The sequence below is a fragment of the Mus caroli genome, chromosome 11 (assembly GCF_900094665.2).
Source record: "Mus caroli chromosome 11, CAROLI_EIJ_v1.1, whole genome shotgun sequence".
NCBI classification, from domain to species: Eukaryota; Metazoa; Chordata; class Mammalia; order Rodentia; family Muridae; genus Mus; species Mus caroli.
The window spans coordinates 85583825-85608194 of NC_034580.1; the positions used below are offsets into that span (position 1 = coordinate 85583825).

Consider the following 24370-nt stretch of genomic DNA (forward strand, 5'->3'; position numbering starts at 1 on the left):
TTTTATATGTACTGATAAGTTTTGGTTGTATAAATGTCTGTACACATAAAGGTCAGAAGAGGGTACCAGATCCCCTGGAACTGGAGTTGTAGGCAGTTGTGGGCTGCCATGGTGGGTGCTGGGAATCGAACCTGGGTCTTCTGGAAAAGCAGCCAGAGCTCTTCACCTCTGAGTCAGTTCTCCACCCCCTTAGGTAAGCTTCTTAACTTGCCCAGTTGGCAATTCCTGTCATTTCTTGCTGTATAAAAATCATAACTTCATTGTATGCTTTCTATTATTTTGGGACTAAAATATTCCATGTGTGTAGTGAAGTACTTAGTATGTAAGTTATCAATAAATGATACTTTATTACTAATTAGACAGCATAATTATCATCTATGCAAACCTCTGCAAATGGTCTCTCGGTTATGGTGATAGAAACAAAATCAATTGGTAGCCAGCTGGTCACAAAAAAAATACATGAAAAAAGGAAAAAAATTAGTTTATTAAACATTTAGAAGAACAAATGAAGTTTTGGACTTGACAGCATAAATACCAGCAATATCATGGTATACAATTACACTAACCTCTTGTTAACTTGAGCCTGTTTGACAGATGCAATCTTTGTGGTGTTGTCAAAAGGATAATACCTAATTGTTATGTCTGGTGAGGTGCTAAAAAAAATTACAGATTTTCTGTCTCCACTTAAACATCCATACACAAACACACATTCCCCAACACAGATTTTGGCAAGAGTGCATTAACTGTAGTTACTGAAAATTCAGTCCATCAAGACCTACAAGTTTTGTTCATTTATTATTGACACTGATTTTTACCGAACACCTGGAGTTGAATGTGGCTTCCCCAGAGGGTTGTACTCAGGAGCCCTCAGTAGGAACCGAGTGCAATCAGAGCCAGAGAAGAAGGTATGTACCCAGGGAGGGAGGGCATCACACCTCAGCCTAGTCAGCTGCAGGAAGCCAACCCCAGCCGGTGGGGACAAGCCACACACAGAGCTGTCTGAGATCCACAGGCAGTGGCCTGAGGACCTCACTATTTAACTCTGAGGAAGTTTTGAGTTTTTCTAAAGGAATGCTAAGGGCAAAACGGAACAAACTTTTAGAAAGAGCAAAGTATTCCTTGTATTTTACACAACATCAGTCGTTTCATCCTTGGACAGGAGAGACATTGTCACTTACAACTCACGGCAGGTCATCCAGACCCGAGCTGTAGCCCTTTCGAAGGTATGTTTAGACTCAGTGTAAATTCCCACAGTAAGCTAATGGGTTAGAAAGAACCTCTGGGTTCTTTTATCTGGCTCCCCCCTCACCCGGTGACTGAGTCCCATCATGCCCTTCTCAAACATAGGCCCATTCTTCTCCTTCTTCTACAAAGGATGGTCCCTTCAAGGCCTGTTCTATTTCGAGACAAAGGCCTGGCCCAGCCATTCCTGATGTGGTTTGTGAATGACCCAAAGCACCAGTCCCTCTAGAGTTGGAGACTGCCACCCAAAGCCCTCCCATGCCCTCAGGGGAGCATCAGCAGAGAGAAACCCTGATCCCTTTTTTTAACTTTCTTTGAGAATCCATGTGACTAATGAAAAGACATGACCTGACCCGGAAGTGCTTTGCATCTGAATGGCAGGGCATGCAACATTTCAGATGCATTTGGAATGATCAAATAATTAACCATGGAAAGATGCCTACCTTGAAATGGTGACAGTTGACAATGGGACTTCCTAATGGCTATGGTCTGCTGCAGTCATCTGACCCTGGGTTCTAGCTTCTCAGGGCATTGGATGGCATTTTCTCATCTAGTTAATATCCAGGGGCAAAGAGAAATCAGCCTGGGGGTGGGGGACTGATAATTACCTACAGATAAGGCACCTGTGGAGATTCCAAAGTCTTGAGTTTTTTTGTTTTGTTTTGTTTTGTTTTGAATGAGGTAGGTTTCCTAAAACCTTTCCTGGTATACAAAAGAATAAGTTTTATTATGATCTTTTTATATCTTCTGCAGAAAACATTTGTGATGTTCTTTTGGTAAAAACAATTCCAAGAAAGGCCAGGCATGCTTTTCTTCAGCGACTACTGGATGGTTCCATGTGTCTGGGTGGGCCACAGTGCAACCCTTGAACACTTCTCTCCTTAAGTATTCATCTTTGCCCTGGCGAGCACTGTCATTGATCAGTTCTGCAGTCCCCCTCTTTTTCTATCTTCAAAAGGACCAACTCTTTGTTGTCCCATGGCTATTACTGAATTATCTCTTATTCAGTTCTATACAACATGGTTGAAGCATTTTTTTAATCTGTAATTTGCTTGCAAAATGTATTTTAATTCTCTCACTCTCTCATCTCTCACCGTGGAATGAAACAGGAACCTGGGAAGAAACCCTACAGGTCTCGTTTTCCAGAACTGTGACACTAGACAGCAGAGTGGCTGAGGGAGTGAGGAGGGGATCACTGGATCTGCAGAGAAGTCAGGTACTGTGGAGGCAGGAGACCGGAAAACATCCATGGATGAAAGGGGATTTTAATCGAGCACAAAAATGTGCCTTTGAAGAAACAGCAGACTCTCTTGACATTATACAACTCAGTGAAACAAAATAACAGCCATCTTTAAAGTCAAAACAGCTATCAAACTCTAAGCCGTACACATAGCACCGAGGTCAACCTTACACTGCGTGAGATAGATACACAGGCCGAAAGCGAACAAAATCATCTGGGGCTCTGGCAGCCACACTCCATTCCAACGACTCAGAATCCTGAAGTGAACATTTATGTGGCAGATGCTTTTCCTAAAAAACACTGGATCATCCAATAAATATTTGACTAAAACCCGTTTTGTGCTTTTGGGTGACGTTAACTGACTTCCTTCTGAGACCTAATAAGAAACAAGAAAGCGTTGGAGCAGGAGTCGTCACAGCAAGCCTCAGTATTGTCATAAAATTTTAATTTTAAGCAGAAAACATGCTGATGTGTCAGTAATAGGTTTAAAATATTAAAGATTTCAAAAGCCCCCAAGCACTCCTCTGAACAGCATTGGTGAATATATATCTTTGCTATATAATTTTAAAACACGGAATAGTTTTCCTTTTTTTTCTCTTTTCTATATATAATATATGTCTTCCAAAATACATTGTCAGTATTTATATCTGAAAAATACTGTACAAAAAAAGAACTTCCTATAATTACTCTGTATAAACATTAAACGATTTAATAATCTCTCCTTTTGGTCTATAGTAAACATTTAAATTGATCGGAGAAACCACAGTTTGTGACAACACCATCCCATTCTGAGATACACCAGTGTCTTTTACATTCATTTTTTTTTTCAGAAGTCCACTTGATAGGCGCACATATGTTCAAAAGCAAACAGAGGATGAGAAACACGGGCTCCGGAGTCATTCATTTGTGAGGCATTCAAAAGGACACCACAAGGGGTGGGGAGGTCAAGGGAGGGCTTTTATCGTCCCCCCACAAAAAATATATATTACAAAACAAAGTGGGTGAACTGAATCTTAAGTCAATCGTTTTGAATATCAAGAGGGAAATGGAGAAAGTGAATGGACTAGAAAAGTGGGAATGGGCTGGGTGTGGGAAGGGGAGACGCAAGACGAAGCACACCGTGGCAAAGGCTTCTCCAAGATGCATTATTATTATGTTTTTGGCGTACATACTGATAAATTAACCCCTCATTCGTAGGCCATCCGTTGCCCTCTGCTTCCCTGTCCTGAGAATATTCTGGTCATGCACAAATGCATTACTTGATTTTTGAGTTTTTTTTAAAAAGACAGTGAAATTCCTAGGTAGGGAAAAATTTTTCCTACGTCCACTAGTTAATACTCAGGCAGCATGCTCTAGCGTACACTAGGATTATTGCTTTAGGTACAGACAGTGCAAAACACACTCTGTGTTCTATAAGGAATGGTACTTACTTATCTGGGGTTGGTGGAATTAAAAGGAAACTTAGTAGGTAGCAGTAAGTAAATATGGGACTCTACTAAATCTAAACAGCACTTTAAATTTGAAGACAAGTGTCACCAAAACTGAAAGGAAAAAAACGAGAAAGGGTAGGGAGGAAAAGGGGAAGGGAAGTGGGGCAACCTATGAAGGAATTCAGCTGCAGCGCAGTGCTAGGGTATACGCTATGCACCTTTCCAGCATGGTAATTCATGGCTGAAACAGAAACAAGAGCTTATGGTCTTGATGACTGAGATCCAGGGTCCTGCTTCCTAAAGCAACACAGACCCTGGCCAAGTAAGATCACTAGAACATGGAGCAAGGCAGAAAGGGGCAGGAAGGGAGAAGGAAGGAGAGGAAACCCCATGGGAGTCTCCAGGGTGGAATAAGAAACATGGCACCTTTCTTGTTTGGAACTAAAAGACAACAAGAGGACTATCTTTAAACGACAAGTGTGAAGGAATACACACATACACACGCTCACATATGCACACCGCTGACCACACATGGGACCATAAGCACATATACACACACACAAACATACATACATATGCACAGATGCACACCAAAATATGAGTCAGTTGCGTTTATGCCTCTGGTAAAGTGCTGATGTCAGAAAGGTTGGTTTGGGTGTGGTGCTACCAGACAGGAAACAAGCTGTCCATCTATTCAAAAGCCAGCCCACAAAAATGCCATCTTACAGGGGCCCGTGCCTGGCCTCGTACTTGGCAAGTATGTTCTTGCATTTGCCCAGCTCCTTCCTTAAGTCAGCCACCTCCTGGCGGAGGGCCGAGTTCTCCTTCTCCAGGAATGAGGCCCGGATTGCGATCTGGTTCTCCTTCAGCCGCCGGGCATCACGGGAGCGCTTGGCCGCCATATTGTTCTTTCTGCGCCTCGCCCAGTACTTGTCATCCTGCTCATTAGTTACAGAAGGAAAAAGAAACAAGATATTAGGTTTCAGCAGCACTGGGTGGCAGCCAGGGGTGTGCTGAGACACCAGCCTGGGTTTCTTCATTTCTGTCTCCTTCCTTTTCAGCTTCTACATGTCTGAGGGTATGGTCTGCCAGCCATGGCTTTGGTCCTAGAGAAAGGACCAACCTGTCGCAACAGGCTTTGCCCAACGCAGTTGTGTGCCAGTACGGGAGAGCGGAGAGTTCAGCTGAATGCCAAAGGCTCACCACACTCCCTAAATTCCATTCCAATTTTCTTCACTTTCTTTGTTGAACTTTTTTTTAACTTACTTTAATCCCATGAGTACACATGTAGGCTTCTCTAAGTTGGGACTGTGTCACTGGAAGGCAATATGGTGCTATCTCTCAACAGTCGACACATATAAATTTTAAATTAACTAACACCCCCTTTTTAAGATAAAGTCTTACATATCCCAGGCTAGTCTTGAACTTACTATGTAACCAAGGGTGGTTTTGAACTCCTGATCCTCCTGCCATTGCCTCCTTAGCACCACCATGCCAAGTCTCTCTACAATCTATCTTAATGAATATAATGTTGCTATAGCAATTCCACCTCTATGATTTCATCTAGCATTCTCCATGTTCATAGACACAGATGCATTCTTGGTTATAAAATTATTTGCAAAAGTCAAAAATGAGAAAAAACGAATCATCTATAGTAGGGTTGATAACTACATCATCATAGTCACATATGGATATACTCTACGGATTTTAAAAATAAAGACCTGAGATGGGGTGGGGACTGCAAAGATGTGTGTAATCCCCTGTGATATGTGTAGAAACGACAGCAATCTGCTGGAGAGCATGCATGTCCATCACAGTTTGACTAACATTATACTTTACTAATACAGACATGGCCAGATGGATTTATAGTGGCTAATATAGGTCCAACTATAAGGGGGACCAAACCAGTGAGCCAACACACACGAGGAGGCTCAGCCACCCTTTTAGTTTATATCCTGAGCTATCAGAATGTCACATAAGGGCTATGTGCACTTCAGTAATTGAAAACAGAAATTAAAAAAATATATTGGCTTTCATTACTCAATGTACTCCTACCAATGGCTAACATTTAAATAATGTATTCTAATTTCCTGCGTAACTACTTGCTGGGTTTCAATTACCCTATCTGGAATTCTCATATCTTCCTCCATCATTGCTCCCCCTACCAAAAGAAAGAAAAGCTCCCTAGGTGGACTGTGGGGGATCTTTTGGATCTTCTTAATCCACAGAGGGGACGGTGCAAAACGGAATTTTTGCAACTCCTTTTGTATCATCAACTTGCTCCAGCAAATATCTCTGTCTTAGCAAAGCTGATACTTTAGTTCATATCGAATTGGTAGGCGAGGCTAATCCCTGCCCTCTCTCAAGACTCCAAGGACAGTTGGCACTGGAGGAAGTCACTCACATGGGTGAAGCTCAAAAGTTGCAAAACAAAGATCAGGATCAGTGGTCTGCCTCTGTCCACTCTCCTCAGCAGACATGCACCTTGTGTGGAGACCATGTGTGAGATGGAAAGTGTGTGAAGGCACTTCCTGCCTGCTGGTCACAAGACTATCCTTTGTTCATAAGTTGCCTCGAGATTTCTATACATTTCATAATGTGTAACGGGATCAAAAGGGCATCTTTGTAACAGCTGGTTTGCAAATTCTTCTTAGGGAAGAGGGAGCCCTTGGGGGAATGCCTGGATGAGCTTGCTGTGGTTGTTGATAGAATTTGCTGTTTGTGCTTCTCAACGCTGGTGGAAAGGGCAGAAAGGGAGGATGGCTGGGAGGTCCTGGGAACCCCAGTGACATCACACAATGGAGGTATCTGCACAGCAGTGAAGCACCCAGCTCTGATGGAGGCTCTTGGTGGGACTTGGGTGTCCTCCTCCATTCTGTCCCCCTTTATAGTTATTACCAGGAAGTTTACCACACTTGTCAATATGCCCGGGAGTACGGTTTCCAAGAACGTTCTGCTGAATGGCTGAGTCCGAATGGATCAGAGCCAACGCTCAAGGCACACGAGGGCAGGAGGTGAGGCTATATATGAGCACAGCCTTGGGAAGTGGTAGAATGACTCTGGTGTTCTGTGACAATTCTGACCAGGTCTTTAAGGGCCAATGAGTCACCAATTGACCGTAACGTAACAACTAACTCTTCACACTCAGTTCTCATTGGGAGTTCTGGCTCAGGCTTCCTAGCATTCTTATCACTTGTAAAGTGCCTTCCTCCCCAGCCTCACCTGCTCGCATGGGCAGACGAGCTAGCAAAAGACTCTTAAGTAGGAGGGAAGCAAAGAACAGAGCTGTAAGAAAGGATGGAGAAAATGGGAATGATGGGAGAAGGGATATCCTGGTCTAGAAGCACCAGCTTGCCTCCTTTCGTTTTTTTGATTGGAGACAGGGAGGCAAGAACTCTAGTGGGAATGATGGAGTTCACACTGGATCCCATGGCCCATCTTGTACCTGCCCAGAGCTGATGCCCTCTGGCTTCCCAGTGACCTTCACTCAGGGACCCACTCATCACCTACCTCTAACAGATGACACTGCCCTTTTCTCTATGGACTAGAATTTCTATGAGATCGAGTGCGGTGCTGATGTTGGCAAACACTAGAATCCCCTGAGCCTCTGAAAGCTGTTTGCCAAGTGAATGAATGACCCTTAAGAGTGGTAAGAAATAAATGTGATGTGCATTATCAGCAAGGAATACCAGTATGTCCTCATTCAGGTCTCCCTCAGTATATATGCTAACCCAGAAGGCCAGCTTCGGAGAAAAGGCTAAGCACTTGTGGGGAACAGCATTCTTGGTAGGTTCCTCCCCACTCTATTTCTGGTTTACTTGTCCATCAGTGCTGAGAGCCACACACACCTTGTCTCCCACCCACCCTGGGCTCAGTCCTCTCTGCTGAAGGGAGAGACCCTCACAGCTCTTCTTCCTGCTTCTCAGCAGCTCCTGACTTGTGTTTTGAGATTTCACCTGCAATTGAAAACCACCTCCGAGGGCAGGCACATTGCAGGAGAAGGTTCCTGCCAGCTCCCTACCCACCATGGGGAAAGGGTAGGCTTAGCCATGACAGCAGCAATACATATGATTCCAGCCCAGATGGTTCATCACGGCCTCTTTGCTGCCAAGAGTACACGGGCCATTAAGTACGCTCACTCTTCAAACGTGCAAACTTGGAGATTCTCTGAAGGTCTGGCTACAAGTTTAATCTACTCCTTGGTAGTATCCTGTCAAACCACATCCCAGTCAAGAAGAGGCCCAGGCTGAACAGGCTTCATGGTTTGGGTGAAGAGATAAAACTCTGAAATACACAGACTTAGACTGCTAAGAACTCAAGACCCTGGAAGGCATCCAACGGCAAGAAGGTACTTTATTCAGGTTAAACCTGATCCTGTGGCCCCTTAGAGTCTAACCACCGAAGCCCCGAGAAGTCCGGGTTTTCTGGTACATTTCCTGTAGACTTTGTTGGGTTTGATTCTTAAGAGTGGCAGCTTTTGATTTGTTACGCCAGGGCCCCTTGTCTGGATTTGTCACGCTACAGCGACCTGTCTAGAACCTATCTTCCTCTAAAAGTAAAGTTCCCCTCCATTCCCCTTCCTGCTTCTCCATACCCTCAACTGTAAAGTGATAACTTTGGAGTTCAGTCGTGACTCTCGCCCATTTTGGAGCAATTCAGGAGTTCTCAGAGGTGAGGGTAACAGGCATGCTTTAGATCCTCTGGGTACATCTGCCTCTTGTGTTCTTTCTAGATATAAAAAGGAGGAAAGACTGGCCTATGTTAGTTCACACGATGTCCCCAACTCTCATTTCCCTATGGAGTGTGTCTACACATGAGGCCTACTGGGGGATGGGCAATGGGGACCAGGTGTTAGGAAAGGGCTAACTGTGGTTGACTATGTGCACTCGTCTATTGTTCTCATGATTGGAAAGAAGCATAAATAGAAAAAGTCCTATGAAATGGATAACTATAAGTACTTCTATGCTGGCAGAGTTTCGGGCATATTCTGCATCCTAAGGCAAATGAATCAGAATGAACAAAACAGGTGATTCTGTTTCCCGATAAATGACATATCCCCTTCAACACAGTCCAGGAAAAAACCACCCACAACTACCTGTTTAGTGAATGTCAGATAATAGCAATGGATCCATCATCTCTACCCACAATATGTCATCTTGGTCACCCAGAGTCATTAATATGCAAGGGGAAATTCAGACTTGTTAGGTCCCTAAGGCACCCAGGGAAAAACAGTAGAGCTTACTAACAAGCAACAATGAACACTGGACATAAGCCTCAAAAGACTGCATTCCAGTCCAAGCGCCCTTCTCAAAACATCTCCCCACCCTCCATCCCCTTGCAACATTAAAAGAGTTGAGCTTGATGCATGGGCTCCCATGGGATCCCTTGTAGAGACGAGCCAATTTGCTTCCTTCGGGGACTCAACATCGCCGGATCTTTGACTGCTTCTCCTTAAGTCTGATTAGTCTCAAGCCATGAAAGCGTATTTCAGAAAACTCCTAGAGAGGAAGTACTGTGGCAGGAAGTCACGTGCCAACAAATATCCTCGGACCTCTCAGATCCTTTGTTCTGTGTGCGTACAGACTTCCAAAAACCACCTGTTTAGTTTCCCATGATCCCACTCTCCATTTGCCCATGGCCTGATTACCAGTTCCAATTTACCTTCAAATCATCGGGAATGAAGACTTTGCGAGCTTTCTTAATCATGGGCTGTGGCTTCAGTTCTTCCTCGGAGAACTTCCGTTTGCGAGGGTCAAACATTTCCTGCCCCGGGATGCTGGAGAGGGCAAGATCTGCCGGGTCTGGTTCATACCCGACTGGTACCTGGATGGTGTCAGGGTCAATGGGACTCGGTGTATTGCGGTTTGCTGGCAACAGCTGGCCTGGAAAAACACGGGAGTATTAACTTAGGGTCAACTCTAAGGCCACCCAGGTCAGAGCCACTTGGCAATTCTCTAGGAGTGTTTGGAGTCTTCACTCCACTTGTTCTGACCTTGCTGCCTTTGGTCCTTATTCATCTTCACTGTTTTTCCAAGAACAAGGCAGAACATGATCGACTCGTGTTATTATCGGGCAAAACAAAGACACATACGTACTTGTTCACAAACAGGATCAAGAAAGTTTAAAACACGCACACATTCCCACTTTCCTATCAATATGCATTGCTGTGACTAGTTGTATGTCAATTTGACACAAGTTAGAGTCAATTGGGGAGAAGGAACCTCAACAGAGATGTGTCCACCAGGTTGGCCTAGGGCAAGACTGTGGTACATTGTTTTAAAATTGACCATAGATGTGGGAGGACTCAGGTCACTGTGGCTGACGCCGCCTCTGAGCTAGTGATGCTGGGTGGTTTAAGAAAGCAGGCTGAGCAAGGATTAAGGAGCAATCCAGTAAGCAGTATTCCTCCGTGGTCTTCATCAACTCCTGCCCCTAGGTTCCTGGTCTATTTAAGTTCCTTCCCTGACGTCTTTCAATGAGGAACTGCTTTGTCACAGCAGTTTGTAACTCTAAGATACACATGGAGCATCAGCTACGCACCCAGCATGCTGGATGATGTAATGGATTGAGTCACAAGGTGGTCACTTCAGGTTGCTTCCTGGGTAAGTCACAGAGACAGACCTAGAATTAGCCAGTTAGGGTAGGGTGTAGTGGTTATAGGATGGACATCAATCTCAGGTGCATCCAGAGTATAGAAACCCATACATAACACAAAAGAGGTTGGTGGGGGTGGTGGTAGAGGGTATCCCACCGATGGCACTGGTGACCGATGGCACTGGTAGAGCTGCATCCTGAGACAGTCACCCACAAAAGGGCACTCTAGGTGCAACATGCAGATAGACACAAGTATGTCAGTGTCTGTGCGTGTTGGGTTGTTGTGTGTGTGTACCTGTCATTGTAGGTATGTGCACGTGCACACGTGTGTGTACAGAGATGCCTACGAGGCAGGAGGTAGACACTAGGTGCCATTTCTCAACTGCGCTCCACCTTCATTTTTCAAGATGGTGTCTCTCATTGAACCTGACACTGGTAAATGTTGTTACGCTGGCTGGCCAGTGAGCTTTGGGGATCTGCTCGTCTTTACCCCTCTCTCCCTCTTGGGTTTTTACATGGACGCTAGGGATCTGAATTCAGGTCCTTAATGCTTTTGTGGCAGACACTTTGCCAACTGAGCCGTCTCCTCAGCTCCCAGGGGATAGAACCTGGGGTCCTGAGCACTGCAGGCAGGTGCTCCACCACTGCGTTACATCCCCATCCATCCAGTTGGCTACGAATAGTCATCAGTTGTTGGAACCCAGAACCAGAAGACAGAATGAGTTTGGGTAAAACTACTGGAGCTGTTGGCCCCAGGTGTGGGGATATAACAGACCAAACGACACTGAATGTCACAGGAGAATTTTGAGGAGTGAAGTGGCAAACGGCTAGTTTAGAACAAGACTCTTGGGGGTAAGATGGACTGAAGGGGCCACGGGTAGAGACAGGTCAGATACAAAGCAGTTGCGGTGCACCACGCCCACAAGTAAGAGTGGCTATACGGATGCTGAGAAGGGGCACATTCAACTAAAGCATTGAGCAGATCAGAAAGGGCATAATGGAGACAACCTAACTTCTACTTGAACCCTCTACAGACTAAGCCACTGGACTGCACAAACATCCCCGGAACAATGGGTGGCTTGTGCTTCTTTGTCTTGCTGGTGAGAGTGAACTTAATAACAGACCAAATGTTTATGCCGGGAGTTCTGCAGCTTAACTTCTGGTTTCATCTGAGTTGTACAATTGCTCCTTTCATGCCCGGAGAATAAATGAGAGGACACAGCTCAGCTGCATTTGGCCCGGCTCCTCTTCTTCCTCTTCGCCAGAGCTAGGCCCCCGTGTAGGAAGAAATCTGTAGGTTTCATTAAAAATCTACCCCAGGGTGAACCATGCTACCCATTGCTTATATTGTAGCGAAACTGAAACCCTGCAAGCCTGTTTCTGAAAAGGCCTGGGAGGGAGCTTGAAAAATAAATGGCCCAGATGACCTTCTAGGTCCCTTCTCTGCTTTGAGCTCTCTTTGTGCACTGCCTGCCAACGAGGAAGCCCCCCCCCCCAAACCCCAGGCATTGGCAGGTGATGGGGTTTCTCTCATTAGCCAAGCTGCTGCATAGCTCCAACTTCTAAGGACTGCTGAGTTCTGTACTGGAGGGCGATAATACAATTTCATCCTGGAACCTCTTGTCCATCAAATAGGGATGTTATTATTCATGAAGGAAGTATCTTTGAACTGGATAACAATACTACCTAATGTCCTATCACCACTTCCTTGACCAGTTCGTAGGCATCCCTCCCTCTCTTCTCCGACCTTTTTATGTAAGTTTGTTAGGGGTGTGTGTGTGTGTGTGTGTGTGTGTGTGTGTGTGTGTGTGTGAAAGGGGGGAGGGAGAACTTGCAGGAGTCAGTTCTTCTCTGTGTACTGTGTACCCTTCCTAGTTTTATCTATCCCCAACGGAGACATCTACAACACAGCTCTTACACCAAAGGCTCAGGGAACACTGAGGAGTGGGGGGGGGGGGGGCAGAAAGATTGTAAGAGCAAGTTGACAAGAGGATCAAAATGTCTGCTATGAGATAGGGTCTTCTATAAATGGTAGGGAAGCTACACTTAGGAGATCTCAGCTGACAGTGACACCACCAACTGATCTACCAATGTGGATGGGGGAATTTTAAAAGGCTCGACCTCTAGATGAAGAGCTACAGGTTAGTTCTTAATGGCTGCTGAGAGACAGTGAATCAATCTTCTCCAGGGACTAGCAATTTATCCGATCTTAAGTGGTCAGTCTTAACCACATATACATTGGAACAACATTAAACAGTCTCAGCAGGATATACATATATGTAATATTTCCAATAATTATTTTATTATTATAATATATGCCATAATCAAATATACTTTTATATAATTAAATATAAATATTACACATATAATTAAGTATGAGGTCATAAATTTGAGGGGTGAGGGGCACAGGAGAAGTGGGATGAAAAGAGGGAGGTGTAGAAATGATAATATAAACAGAATATATATATATACATACATATATATATATGAAATTCTCAGAAAGATTTAAAAAGATAGGCATTTGTTTTGTACTTTAAAGGTAATTTTATTATATTTTATCTATTTTGTGAGCCTTTGAGAGTTATATGTGGGAGCTCATTTGTGCACATTCGTTGAGGTCGGAGGGCAACTTGTGTGGGTTGGTTCTTCCCTTTTACCGGGCGGGTCTTGGATATCAAACTCAGCCCATCAGACTCAGTGGCAAGCACTTTTTAGCTCCCTGAGCCCAGTGTTTATCCAACTCTAAAACTAAACTTCATTGCCTTCTTATCCAGCTTACACCGAACAGGTTTTCCCACCCTGTTTATGATGGTATAGAGCTTCACCACTAAGGGATTTTCCATTGTAACTGTATATCTGACATATGTACACGATATGTTCACATATCGGTATATAATCCTGTATTACAGCTATAACGGGTTTATTTGACTCACTCAGAATTTCCTTTCCTGTACAACATAAAAAAAAAAAAAAGTTGCTAACTAACGTTTTCCAAATGACTGGCTCTAATGACTAATATTGGTAAGCCTTAACATTTGACAGAACAAGATATGTCTTCATTAGAGTACTTCTTTTTTAAAAAAAAGATTTATTTATTTATTTTATGTGAGTACATCGCTGTCTTTAGACACACCAGAAGGGGTCTTCAGATCCTATTACAGATGGTTGTGAGCCACCATGTGGGTGCTGGGAATTGAACTCAGGACCTCTGGAAAAACAGTCAGTGCTCTTAACCACCAAGCCATCTCTCCAGCCCCACTATAGTACTTCTAAAGGATGTCTGTGGTTGCTCCTACACACACCACCTTTGGGGGGAGTTTCAGAATGCCTTTGTTGAGTTTTGTTTAAAATCTTCTTTGGGAGTTTTGGGTGAAGACTGCAAGTGAGCCATGCAGGCGGAGTTATCTTTACATATTGAATATCCCATTTTTATATGGGGATCTTAAAAAAATAAAGTTCAGTTCTTATAGTGGCCTTAACTTGTCACATTTTTGCTGTGTTTGTTAAATTTAAATGCTCTATAGTAGCTGTTACTGGTTCCTCTGTTTCCTAACTGGTTTTTGCTGGTATGTAGGAAGTGACAGGTTTTGAGATGCCAGGCTCAAAGCCATCGACTTCCCCCACCCCCATCCTGCTTCTAACAGTTTTAGCAAGTCTGATTTTTCTTAACGTTTTAGTAAGTACTTTTATCATCCACCTCTAGGGCTAGTTCCAGCTCGCTTCAAATGCTTATAATTCCTGCTTCTTCCTCTCAAAGAGAAGAGCTTTAATCTCACCGTATCAGCATCATCTGCATCAGCAATATGAGGTGGAATGAGGTAAAATGGGTAATCCACGTCAGTGGAAGATGCTGTGGAAACCTCACACTGTAAAACCCCAAAGGGTCACAGTCTCAGAGGTAGGGACTTCCACCCCTATTGTATTGGCAGTTGTTTTTCAAATCAGAAATAAGAACATTAAATTTCCTCAAATGCCTCACCCTCTTTATTTTTCTTAAATCGTTTTTAACTTATTCACTTTGCAGCCTGCTCACTGACCACTCCCTCCTGGTCAACCCCATCCCACCATCCTTCCTCTTGCCCCTTCTCCCTTCCACCTTCTCCCTTCCCCCTTCCCCTTCCACCTCCCTTTGTCCTCTAAGAAGGCCCAATTGAGGAAGCCTGAATCTCATTTAGAAGGGAGAATAAAATAGTCATAAGGGGCAGATGGAAGGTGGGAGCTGGGAGGGAGGGAAATGGGGGATCCAAGATCAGGTGTGCAGAAGGACATGAAAGATGGCTAGATGACCATGAAAATCAATGGAAACCTGCAACTGATGGGGGTGTGGAGGTGGTGGTGGGGACATCTCCAGGATGAGACATGGCCGGGACGAGGGAGGCACCCAAGAATCAATAGGGGTGACCTTAGCTGTGGCTCAGTGCACTGGGGATATGGAACCAGAAGAGGCCTCACCACTTTAAAAGATGTTAAGATAATTGTGTGCCCCCCACCCCGACCCTGTAGTTGTTATGTTTAAGCTTAACGTTTCTCTGAGGTTTGCTTTAAACCCTGCAGGTTCAACCCCACTAAGAGGGTTCAGCAGTCTGATAGGCATTGTGTTTTTCTTCTACTGGCCTCATGATGACCCTCATTTACAGAAGAGCCAAGGAGGATTCCAGAGAAAAAGGTAGAACAGAGATCCTATGGAAATCTGGGAAGAGACTCGAAGTCACCTCAGACCCAAAGTTGGGCTCCACTTTGGTCACCTTGCAGGCCTGCCAAAACCTCCTTGTTCCTCTTCTTTCATAAGAACGTGTCAGTCCCTGTCCAATTAGCTGATTATCTGGCCTCAGTGAATGGGGATAGCAGCAGTCTGCTCAGGTCATTGGTTTGTGTTCTTAAACTACAGCTGCATTAAAGTAACAAATAACCATTTTATTTATTATTTAGTCCCCAAAGCTAGTTACAGGGACTGCAACCCTTCTAATGTGCTCCCATTCCAGTGGACAGGCATTAGATTTAAAGCAGTGATGTACAAAGAGACAAAGACATCATCATCACTCAGTGTTAGTCCCTCAAGAGCATGAGCAGGCTGAGGGAAATCATCCTCTATCAAAAAAAAGGCCGACAGGGGTCTAGAGAGATGAGTCAGTGGTTAAGAGCCCTGGTTGCTCTTCTAAAGGACCTGTGTTCAATTCCCAGCACCCACATGGTAGGTCACAGCTGTCTCTAACTCCATTTCGATGGGATCTGACACCCAGATACAGATATACAATTCGGGCAAAACACCAATGCACATGAAATAAAAGTAAACAAAATTTAACAAGGAAAGAAAGGCTGGGAAAAGAGGATGTGATTTGTCCATTGGTCAGAAGGGACCCCTTTCCATCCAACTGGTGAAAAGCCTTCTGATCCAGAGCCTAGTCTCAGGTCTTTCTCTCTTGCCTGCTTCTTCCCTCTCCTTCATTAGTTTGAGGTCTGTTTGTTTGTTATGATCTCCTGGATCCCAGATGGTCCTAATAGCATCTTTTCCTCTCTTGGAACCTCCCAGATTTCAAGAGAAAACCACATTCAGGGTTCATAGCCTGCCTGCTTCAATATAAAACACCCTTGTTCCTGAAAATCCCTTTAGCATATAAGAGGTCCATTGGGGGACTATCATGATATTTCTGGATCAATAAGGAGAGGCTGCAATATGTACAGAGATTAAATAAAAGCCTCCTGAGTATATCCTAAAAGTGTGGGTCTTCCCAGACTTTGAGTCCAGGTCAGCTGGTGTCTGTTCTGATGGCAAAGGACACTATCTCCTTTAACAAACACCCTACAAGTGTGGGTACATTCCAGTGGCCCGAGGTCCCATCCCTCCCCGGCCCACAACATTTCCATGTGGCTTTGCAATTTCAGGCATGATCTATTTCCAAGCCTCTCTAATCTGGGCTTGTCTCCTGTCTTGCATTGGCCCAGAGACTATGGGAAGAGCGCTTTGGCTTTCTGCATCCAGGCCTAAAGGCACCATGAAGGAGCCTGTCTCTGTCAGTAGCGTGTGTGTCATTGCCATAACGCGTTTGGGCGAGCCTGCTGGAAGGACGGGCACTAGAGAGGCCAGGGGATCAGCTCAATCACCTGCTCCCCTGGAAAGTGTGGGTCCAGCTAAGGCCAGAACAGCCACTGCCTGACTCAGAGGAGTTGCACTTGCCTGAACCATAAATCCTTACTTGCGTATGTTCCCGGGTTTTTGTGACTGGTTAGCATTCTCGAGGCAGCAGATAACTGTTCCAAGAACTGAGCTACTTCAAGTGGGGATGTTTATGGTCCCAGTCCCATTGAATTGGGGGTTAAGTAGCTAACACTGGACTGAGAATGGAGACATGATTAAGCTCTTTCTAATTCCAGTTCTGCCACTTGTATATTACTCATGAATTACTTATTTCATGAGTGTACATATCAGAACACTCATGAAAAAGTGAACAAAACTAACAGCTCTTCCACACCCCATCAAAATCTGTTTGGAAAAAGAAATGATCGGTCTCACACACACACACACACACACACACATACACACGGGGGGGGGGGGAGGAGTGGCAGAGAGACAGAGATAGACAAAGAGATGGAGAGAGATAGAGATGATCTTATAGTTCTTTGTGAGTTCTGGTCTCCTTGTATACAAAAGGATGTCAGAGTGTTGGCTGAACAGCCAGGGAGAAAAGACTGTGACAATGAATTCAACAATGTACGCAGGTAAAATGTTTAGCACAGGAACTGGAGAGAACTTGGGGAGAGGTCCATCTATAACCACAAATGTAAAAGGTACGTTCCAGGATCACAGAGACCCACTCACTCACTTGCAGGTTTGTCCCTAATTCTAAGCCATCACCATCCCTCTCCTGAACTATTGCAACCTCTGTCGTCCTGTCTGTTCTCTCTCTGTCCTTCCACCCTTGGCTAATCATGTAATATGGCAGCCAGAAGACACTCTGCAAGCAGACATTCAGGCAGGTCTGCTCTCGAAGCTTCCAGAATCACTCCATCACCTTGTGACAACATTGGAGACTCCCCTCCCACACTAGCCCTTCCTGTCCATTCACACACCCATGTACTAGCTGCCTCCGGCCTGGGTATTTAGTACAGTCCCTAGCTACAACATTCTCCCCCTCCACTCCCTGCCTGCTCCCTTGCATGATTTTTGTTCCCGCTCCAATCCTCTGATGGACTTCAGGCTCACCCACTGCCCATCTAACCCTTGGGTTTCCTCTTACTATTCATCCACACTATTACCTCCTGTAGCACTGAAACGGGGACTAGTTTTTCCTACTTTGGCCTTCAAATTGCTTCTAAGGGGTGCCTTTACTTTTCAAAAATCTGAAAAATTAAGACTTTTTTTTTTAAAGTGGGCACATTTTTCTTGGATATCTGTTTTGCAGGGAGCTGTGCTAAATGTCACCGGGGGAAGACCACCCAAGAAGTTACAAAGCAAGAAGAGCAGGAAGAAAGGGGCCAAAGGAGATGTAAGAAATGGGATGAAGGAAGAAACTGAAGAAGGGACAGAGGAGTGAATGAAAGAAGAAATGCAGATTAAATAAAAAGAGAGGCTGTAGGAGAGAAGAGAGGAGTTAAAGGCAGAGAAAAGAAAAAGACAAAAAGGGTTTTCCTTGGAGCTGGAAAGATGGCTCTCTGGGTAAGAAAGCCTGTGGCACAAGCAAGGGGATGATTTCAGATCTGAGCAGGTTAAGGCACAATAACCGAGCTGGTCCTGCACAAGCTCTGACCGCAGTACTGAGGCTGACACAGGCAGGAAGATCATTGGGGCTCACTGTCTAGCTCAGGAGAGTGAGCTGAGAGCAACACTGCAGGCCGTTCATCCTCCTCTGACCTTCATATACATATACACCATGGTGTGTGTGTGTGTGTGTGTGTGTGTGTGTGTGTGTGTGTGTGTGTGTGTGTGTGTGAACAAAAGGAAAGAAAGAAAAGGCTTAGCCTAAGATTATACTGGAAAGGGTACTCTGCTCCCCCAACAACTAAAAGCTTATTTTAAAGTTCCATGTTTTTAAGTGTCCTGAGCCTGGGATCCCGGGTGCTTTTTCTGCCTGCCTGCCTGCCTGCCTGCCTGCCTGCCTGCCTGCCTGCCTGCCTGCCTGCCTGCCTCTCTATCTATCTATCTATCTATCTATCTATCTATCTATCTATCTATCTATCTATGTGTGTGTGTTTATATATGTATCCTCCCCTCTTTTCACACACATATTCCCCCCTTCTCCCCCCCCCCCCCCCCCCCCCCCCCCCCCCCCCCCCGCAAAACATACTCAGACATGGTGCCAAGAAGCATTCACTCTCAAGCCTGAAGACTAAATACAAACAAAGTCCCACTGTAAAGGTGCTTCTCATCTCCAGGCTTTTATCCAACACCTCTGTTCATGGAGTTAACAGGCTGTCAGCAGAAATAAGGGTGAGCAGTAAATCTGTAGCCCCATCTGAGCCCTGGTGTGTGGACAGCAGGAAGGGAGCTGCTCTGCTCTAACCAGTGTGAAACGGGCGCAGTGTGTCCTGGGGGCAAGCAGATGTGTGGTGTTCCCTCCCATGAGTAGTGAGTACCGACCACTGTTCGTAACCGGAAGGGTAACCAGGTGGAACCCTTGCTTCCCTCGGGCTTCTCAGAAAGGTTCGCTCCTTTGTTAAATCCCCACGTCAGCTCTCCGAGGGTGGACTTACTAGCATCCTCAGTCTCCAGATGTGGAAATAAAGGGATGGAAAAGCAGAGGCGCAGAATCAGCTCTGAAACACTGCATCATTTGCCAGGCATGCCCAACAATAGTCAGATTCGCCTCCTCTTCCTCACTCTGCAACCAGCAGATACACCACTGCTGGGGCCACGGATCCTAGTCCTGCCTCCAGGGCAAGCCAGGAGCAGCCCTGTATCATGAATAGGCTAAGGGTCCTCTGAACAGAACGGCATTGAATTATCAGCCTGCCCTGCTCAGGGACACAGCCTCTTGTTTTAGGGAAGTAACAGAGAAAGGACAGACGATGAGACTACTTACATTAAGTCACTCAAGTCAGTGGGGACTCAGGCACTAGCCAGCCAGACCCTAAATGCATGATTTCTCCTTTACCTTACCCTCTCTCACCCTGGCAGCAGGGGAGCAAAAGGAGCCCTCTTCAGATCCGCACATCTCGGGACCCAACAGGTAAGACAAGAGCTGGTCATACAAAGGGGCAAGGACAGTCTTTTGTTCCTCTCTCCCTCTGTGTCTCTGCTTCAGCTCCTCCTTGCTCTAAACCCAGAAGAGTAAACTCGTGCCGAGAGCAGGACCACATTTGACAAGAGAACCACTGAGGCGCCGGGCCAGCACCGCATCACTGTGGCCCCTCACATACAAGCTTATGTAGAGAACCTCTATGCATCCAGTCAATCCTCCCTCCCCACCCCCTGAGAAGACAGGGTTTCTCAACAGGCATCACACACCTACTGGATGGAAAGAAGTTGGCTTACAGGTCACTTCATGGGGGAGAAGTGTTTTATATCTAGAGTCCTTATGAGTAGCGTGACTGTGTTCCCTGTGGGTAGATGGCCATTCTGCGGCTCTCGTTCCCAACTAGGACCCTTTTCTGGGACCTCTTCTAGAGGAGGGAACGTTGCACATCAAAAATACAGACAGATCGGGGCTTTTCACCCACAGAGCTCTAAAGCTTCAGGCCAGTCCCTCTATAATCAAGAGTCCCGTCCCCTCACCTGCAGCCTGGGGAATAGACAATGCTGCTCACCTCCCCTGGAACCATGGGACCACAGCAAGAGGGAAGGCCCTGGGTAGGTCTGGAGTCTGAACCTCTCTCCTGCCATGCCCTTGGCTCCCATTTCCTCTAGTGCTAGCCTTGCTAAGCCTGTTAGACACTGCCGAGTGTGACCCCGTGCCTAGGACAAGCACTTTGCCCTGGGGCCGTGGATCAGAACTCAGAGTGGCCCTGACTTGACTTGGCAGCTTCTAACTTGGCAGGAGCTTGGCCCGGAGGATTAGCAAGGCCTCCCGTTCCAAGGGTATTTGTCATCAGGCCTCTTGCCAGAGCTGTCAGCAAAATCTGCCTTCTTGAACCCGCTGCGTGGTGGGACCAGAGCTCACAACCACAGCCTGGCAGAAGCCAGTCGGGTGGGGAAGGAACAGATGTTTGAACTAGAGGTCAGAGTGTGTGTGGCCCTAGGCCTTCCCGCTTTTGTCCCCGAGGAGAGGACAACAAAGCGCCCTCTAACTGCTCTTCACTAAGCTGAAAACCTCACCCAGACCCGGTTGGAGGTTGGGGTGAGGGTGTCACAGAGTGGCAGAAGCCAGCATGTAGGACTCTGTGGCTTCTCTAAGCAGTAATAACACTTCAGGAGGCCACAAATGAACTCACGGTGCCAACAGCACTGAACGCCAGCCTGAGTTGCGCTTGGGATCTTGCAGCTTCAAAGCCTCAGAGGTGGGTACAGACGCCAGATGCCATGGATGGGAAACAAGATGGCTTGCTCTCTCTGTCCCTGTCAGGCACCATTTCCCCGTCCCACACTCCACTCCAATACCTGGAACTACGTAGAGACGGGGCGAGGGTGAGGTTAAGTCCTGGGGAATAAAAGGTGAATTCAGATTGCTGGCTGGCTTAAACTTTGCAAAGTGGCCTTAAAGCAGTTCCTCTGAACAGGATCAGCCAGTTCCCTCTTCCCAAGGCTGCCAGTCCAGACTGCCTTTCCACAACTGCACATAACAAAGGGCAAGCCAAAGGGGCCAATGGAGTGAGAAGAAAGACAGACAGACCACAGTCAACCCACTAGAGAGGCCCTCTGTGGTATGCAAAGTGCTGAAGGCTGTCAGTGCCATCATATCTCCATGGAGGGGGAGGGGAAGGCTTCTGCTCTCGGCATGAACATCTAGACCTCCTTGGGTACCCACTGCCCATCGATGACCTCATTCTGCCCACCCTGCCAACCCTGTGAAATGGGTAAGGCTAAGTGGGTACATTTTACTGGTGGGAAAAAATTGAACCAGTAAGCAATCTACCTGACTCCCCCTAGGACGGGCGACCTCCTTATCGAGCCGGGAAATGAGCTGTCCCATACCTGCAGTCTATTTTCAGAAAGCGGCTCTTCCCGGTTTTTTTTTTTTTTTTCAACAGCAGTACCCACCACTAGCATCAGCACTGCCTAGGTCCCCGGAGACTCTTTAATTGCTGGAGTTGGTGGAAATGTGCAGGCCTAGTCATTTGAAACCCGCAGTTTACAAAGTGCTGCCAGGATTAGTTATTACACTGAAGGCTCTCCTTTGGGTTGGATTTAGAAAGGGGGCCGTGAAACAGGAGACCAAAGGAAGAGACGCTGTTTGCTCTCATCCACTCTTAACCTAGGACCTAAGTGCAAACAAAGGGGCCAGTGCTCTTCACAGCCTTGCCCCCTGCCGACCCCTGGCCCAAATTCAATAAAACAGAGGAAGGCAAACAGGATTGTTTGAAAACTCAACTTCTGGATAACATGACTCGCATTCAGGTACATCTGTGGCATGTCAAAGAGAGCTGCACATTTTCCCCTGCACAAGGCTCCAAGTTTGGCACCCAGAAATGAACACCCAACCCTGCTGCCCCAATCTCGTTCCTTGGTTTCCGTCCAAGAGCTCTCTGCACCTCTCCCACCCTGAAGTTCACAGAGAGTGATAACCAAGGTGCAGGTTGCCAGTCAGGCTCTCCAGTCTCACTGGCATCTCAGGCCTGGATGTGTTCGAGCCCAGACCAGCTCCAGCCTCCTGTTGACCTTCATTCACCCTTCCTGCATGGTTCCTCATGCCTGAAAGTATTTCTCAATGCTGTCTGGCTTTAAAGTTTAACATCTACTCTTAGGCAGTATGGCGAAAAGAGCCATGGTCTGGACTCCGAAGACCCTCTCAGTTACAGGATCCTTAGGGGTGACTCCCTGACCCTTGAAATATCGAGATTAAAGATTGAGAGGTTAGACACGCTCCTCCTAGGTCTAGTAACTAAATAGCAAGCTCTGGGTAGTTTCTCTTCCGTGCTTGGGGCTCTGGTCATGGGCTGGATGCAGGCCCGTTCACATAAGACTTGGACAATCAAGCTGTGTTTCTACTATGTCTTTCTGCCAGAAGCGATCCCATCCACCCACAGAACTGCCAGTGTACTCCCTTCAGGATATCTTTACCATGATCAAAAGCAGCCCATAATTTTCCAGTGCCTCTCAGCCCCAGGCCCTTGGTGGTAGGTGACCTCCGTGGTGAGGCACATGGCCCCTGCCATGTACAATCTGCCCGAGGCAAACCTTTTGGCTTTTACATCTTAGCATCTCTCTTTGTCCGACCACTAAGAAGCCCTGATCCCAGGCCTCTGTTTCCCCTTAAGGCAACTTTAGTAGAAAGCAGTAGGGCACGCTGATTTCTCTCGGAATACTAGCTAAGTCATTTTGCACATATGCCAACCTGGAGTTTGTATCACTGTAAATGACTCTTGACTTTTAAAATAACTACCAGTCCTCAAACTTGATTGTAAATCTTTCCAGGCAAGACCACAGCCATAACTTATATAGGAGAGTAACACATGCTTGGTGATAAAAGCATGTATTTACTTCAAAACCTTTTGTTGGGTGCCTACTGTAGATGGGGCTCTGAGAGCAGAAGAGGGAACTCTAGAAAACATGCAGTTTGGCTGTGGAGACTCGTAAGTACACAGGTGATTAGTGTACAGGCTGTGAAGTGATTGAAAGAACTTTGTCCAAAGAGCCAAAGGTTGCAGTTGAAAAGTTGATTGTTAATCTATGTCTTTGGAGGGAGTACAGGACATCCGGGAAGGCTCTTCAAAGAGAGCTGGCATCGGTTCTAGGCCAAGTCTGGAAACCGGCCAGAAAGTAAAAACATGAAGATTAAGCCGGGAGAGGGAACAGAACACAGGAAGCCTCCAGACACAGGCGAAGTCATACTCCAGTCAAGGAAACAGCTGGAGCCGAGGGGCAAAGAGTATGGATTGAGAGCAGAAGATATAGTTAGAGATGTTCAGATTTCCCCAGTCAGGAAATGCCGGCCAGCGGGGGAGATCGGAGCAAGAACGTCACGTGCATGGCTCTTTTCTGGAAAATGAATATTGGCACGGAGGTGGGGTTAGCCGAGGACCAGAACGGGTGAGACTCGTTACTGATGTGGGATGAGTGTGAGTTTTAGCGTGGATACCTGGATAGGTGTTATCATTCACTGACAGGGGAGATAGGCAGAATGAACACATCCAGAGGGAAAGGCCTCTAATGGCCCCATGTGCCCATGGATACCCGATGGAGAAGCCTCCCGGACATGCACCTCAGGTTTCTAGGGAGATTTAGACATCTGAAGAGCAATGTTAACCAGTTACAGATGTGCTGATTTCAGGGCCTCTCTCGGAAGAGAACAGGGCAATGAGGAAGTCAATGCAAATATCCTGGGGAAGGAACGGGGACCCTTTAGGCTCTGGCAGAGGAGGAGCCTCAGTGTGAAGTGCTTAGAAACAGCCACCAGCTTTTTAACAAGACATAAATGGAACTGACCAAAGAGAGATCCACCTGACAACCCTGCTGCTCACTAATGAGCAGTTAGCATGCCTCCGAACCAAGCACCTATGATATCACCGCCATTAAACAAGTGGGAGCTGGGCAGTGGTGGCGCACACCTTTAATCCCAGCACTCGGGAGGCAGAGGCAAGCGGATTTCTGAGTTCGAGGCCAGCCTGGTCTACAGAGTGAGTTCCAGGACAGCCAGGGCTACACAGAGAAACCCTGCCTTGAAAAAACAAAAACCAACCAACCAAACAAACAAACAAAGAAATGTGGGAAACAATACAGGCTGACTGTGGAGATTCGGCCCCCTAACCCAGTACTGGGAAGTAAAGACAAGAA

The 24370-nt window shown here is 46.2% G+C and overlaps 1 protein-coding gene across 2 annotated transcripts in view; it reads right to left on the reverse strand.

The window, feature by feature from the left end:
• Positions 1–464: 464 nt before the first annotated feature.
• Hlf (HLF transcription factor, PAR bZIP family member) overlaps positions 465–24370 on the reverse strand; it is a 55566-nt gene continuing 31660 nt past the window's right edge. The window contains exons 3-4 of one of the 2 annotated variants that reach the window (XM_021177294.2): positions 9574–9794; positions 465–4853 (exon numbers count right to left, since the gene is read on the reverse strand). In XM_021177294.2, coding sequence (XP_021032953.1) covers positions 4635–4853; positions 9574–9794 — 440 coding nt within the window. In that variant the 3' untranslated portion in view covers positions 465–4634. The remainder of the gene's footprint in view (positions 4854–9573; positions 9795–24370) is intronic. The other variant, XM_021177295.2, reaches the window with a different exon arrangement.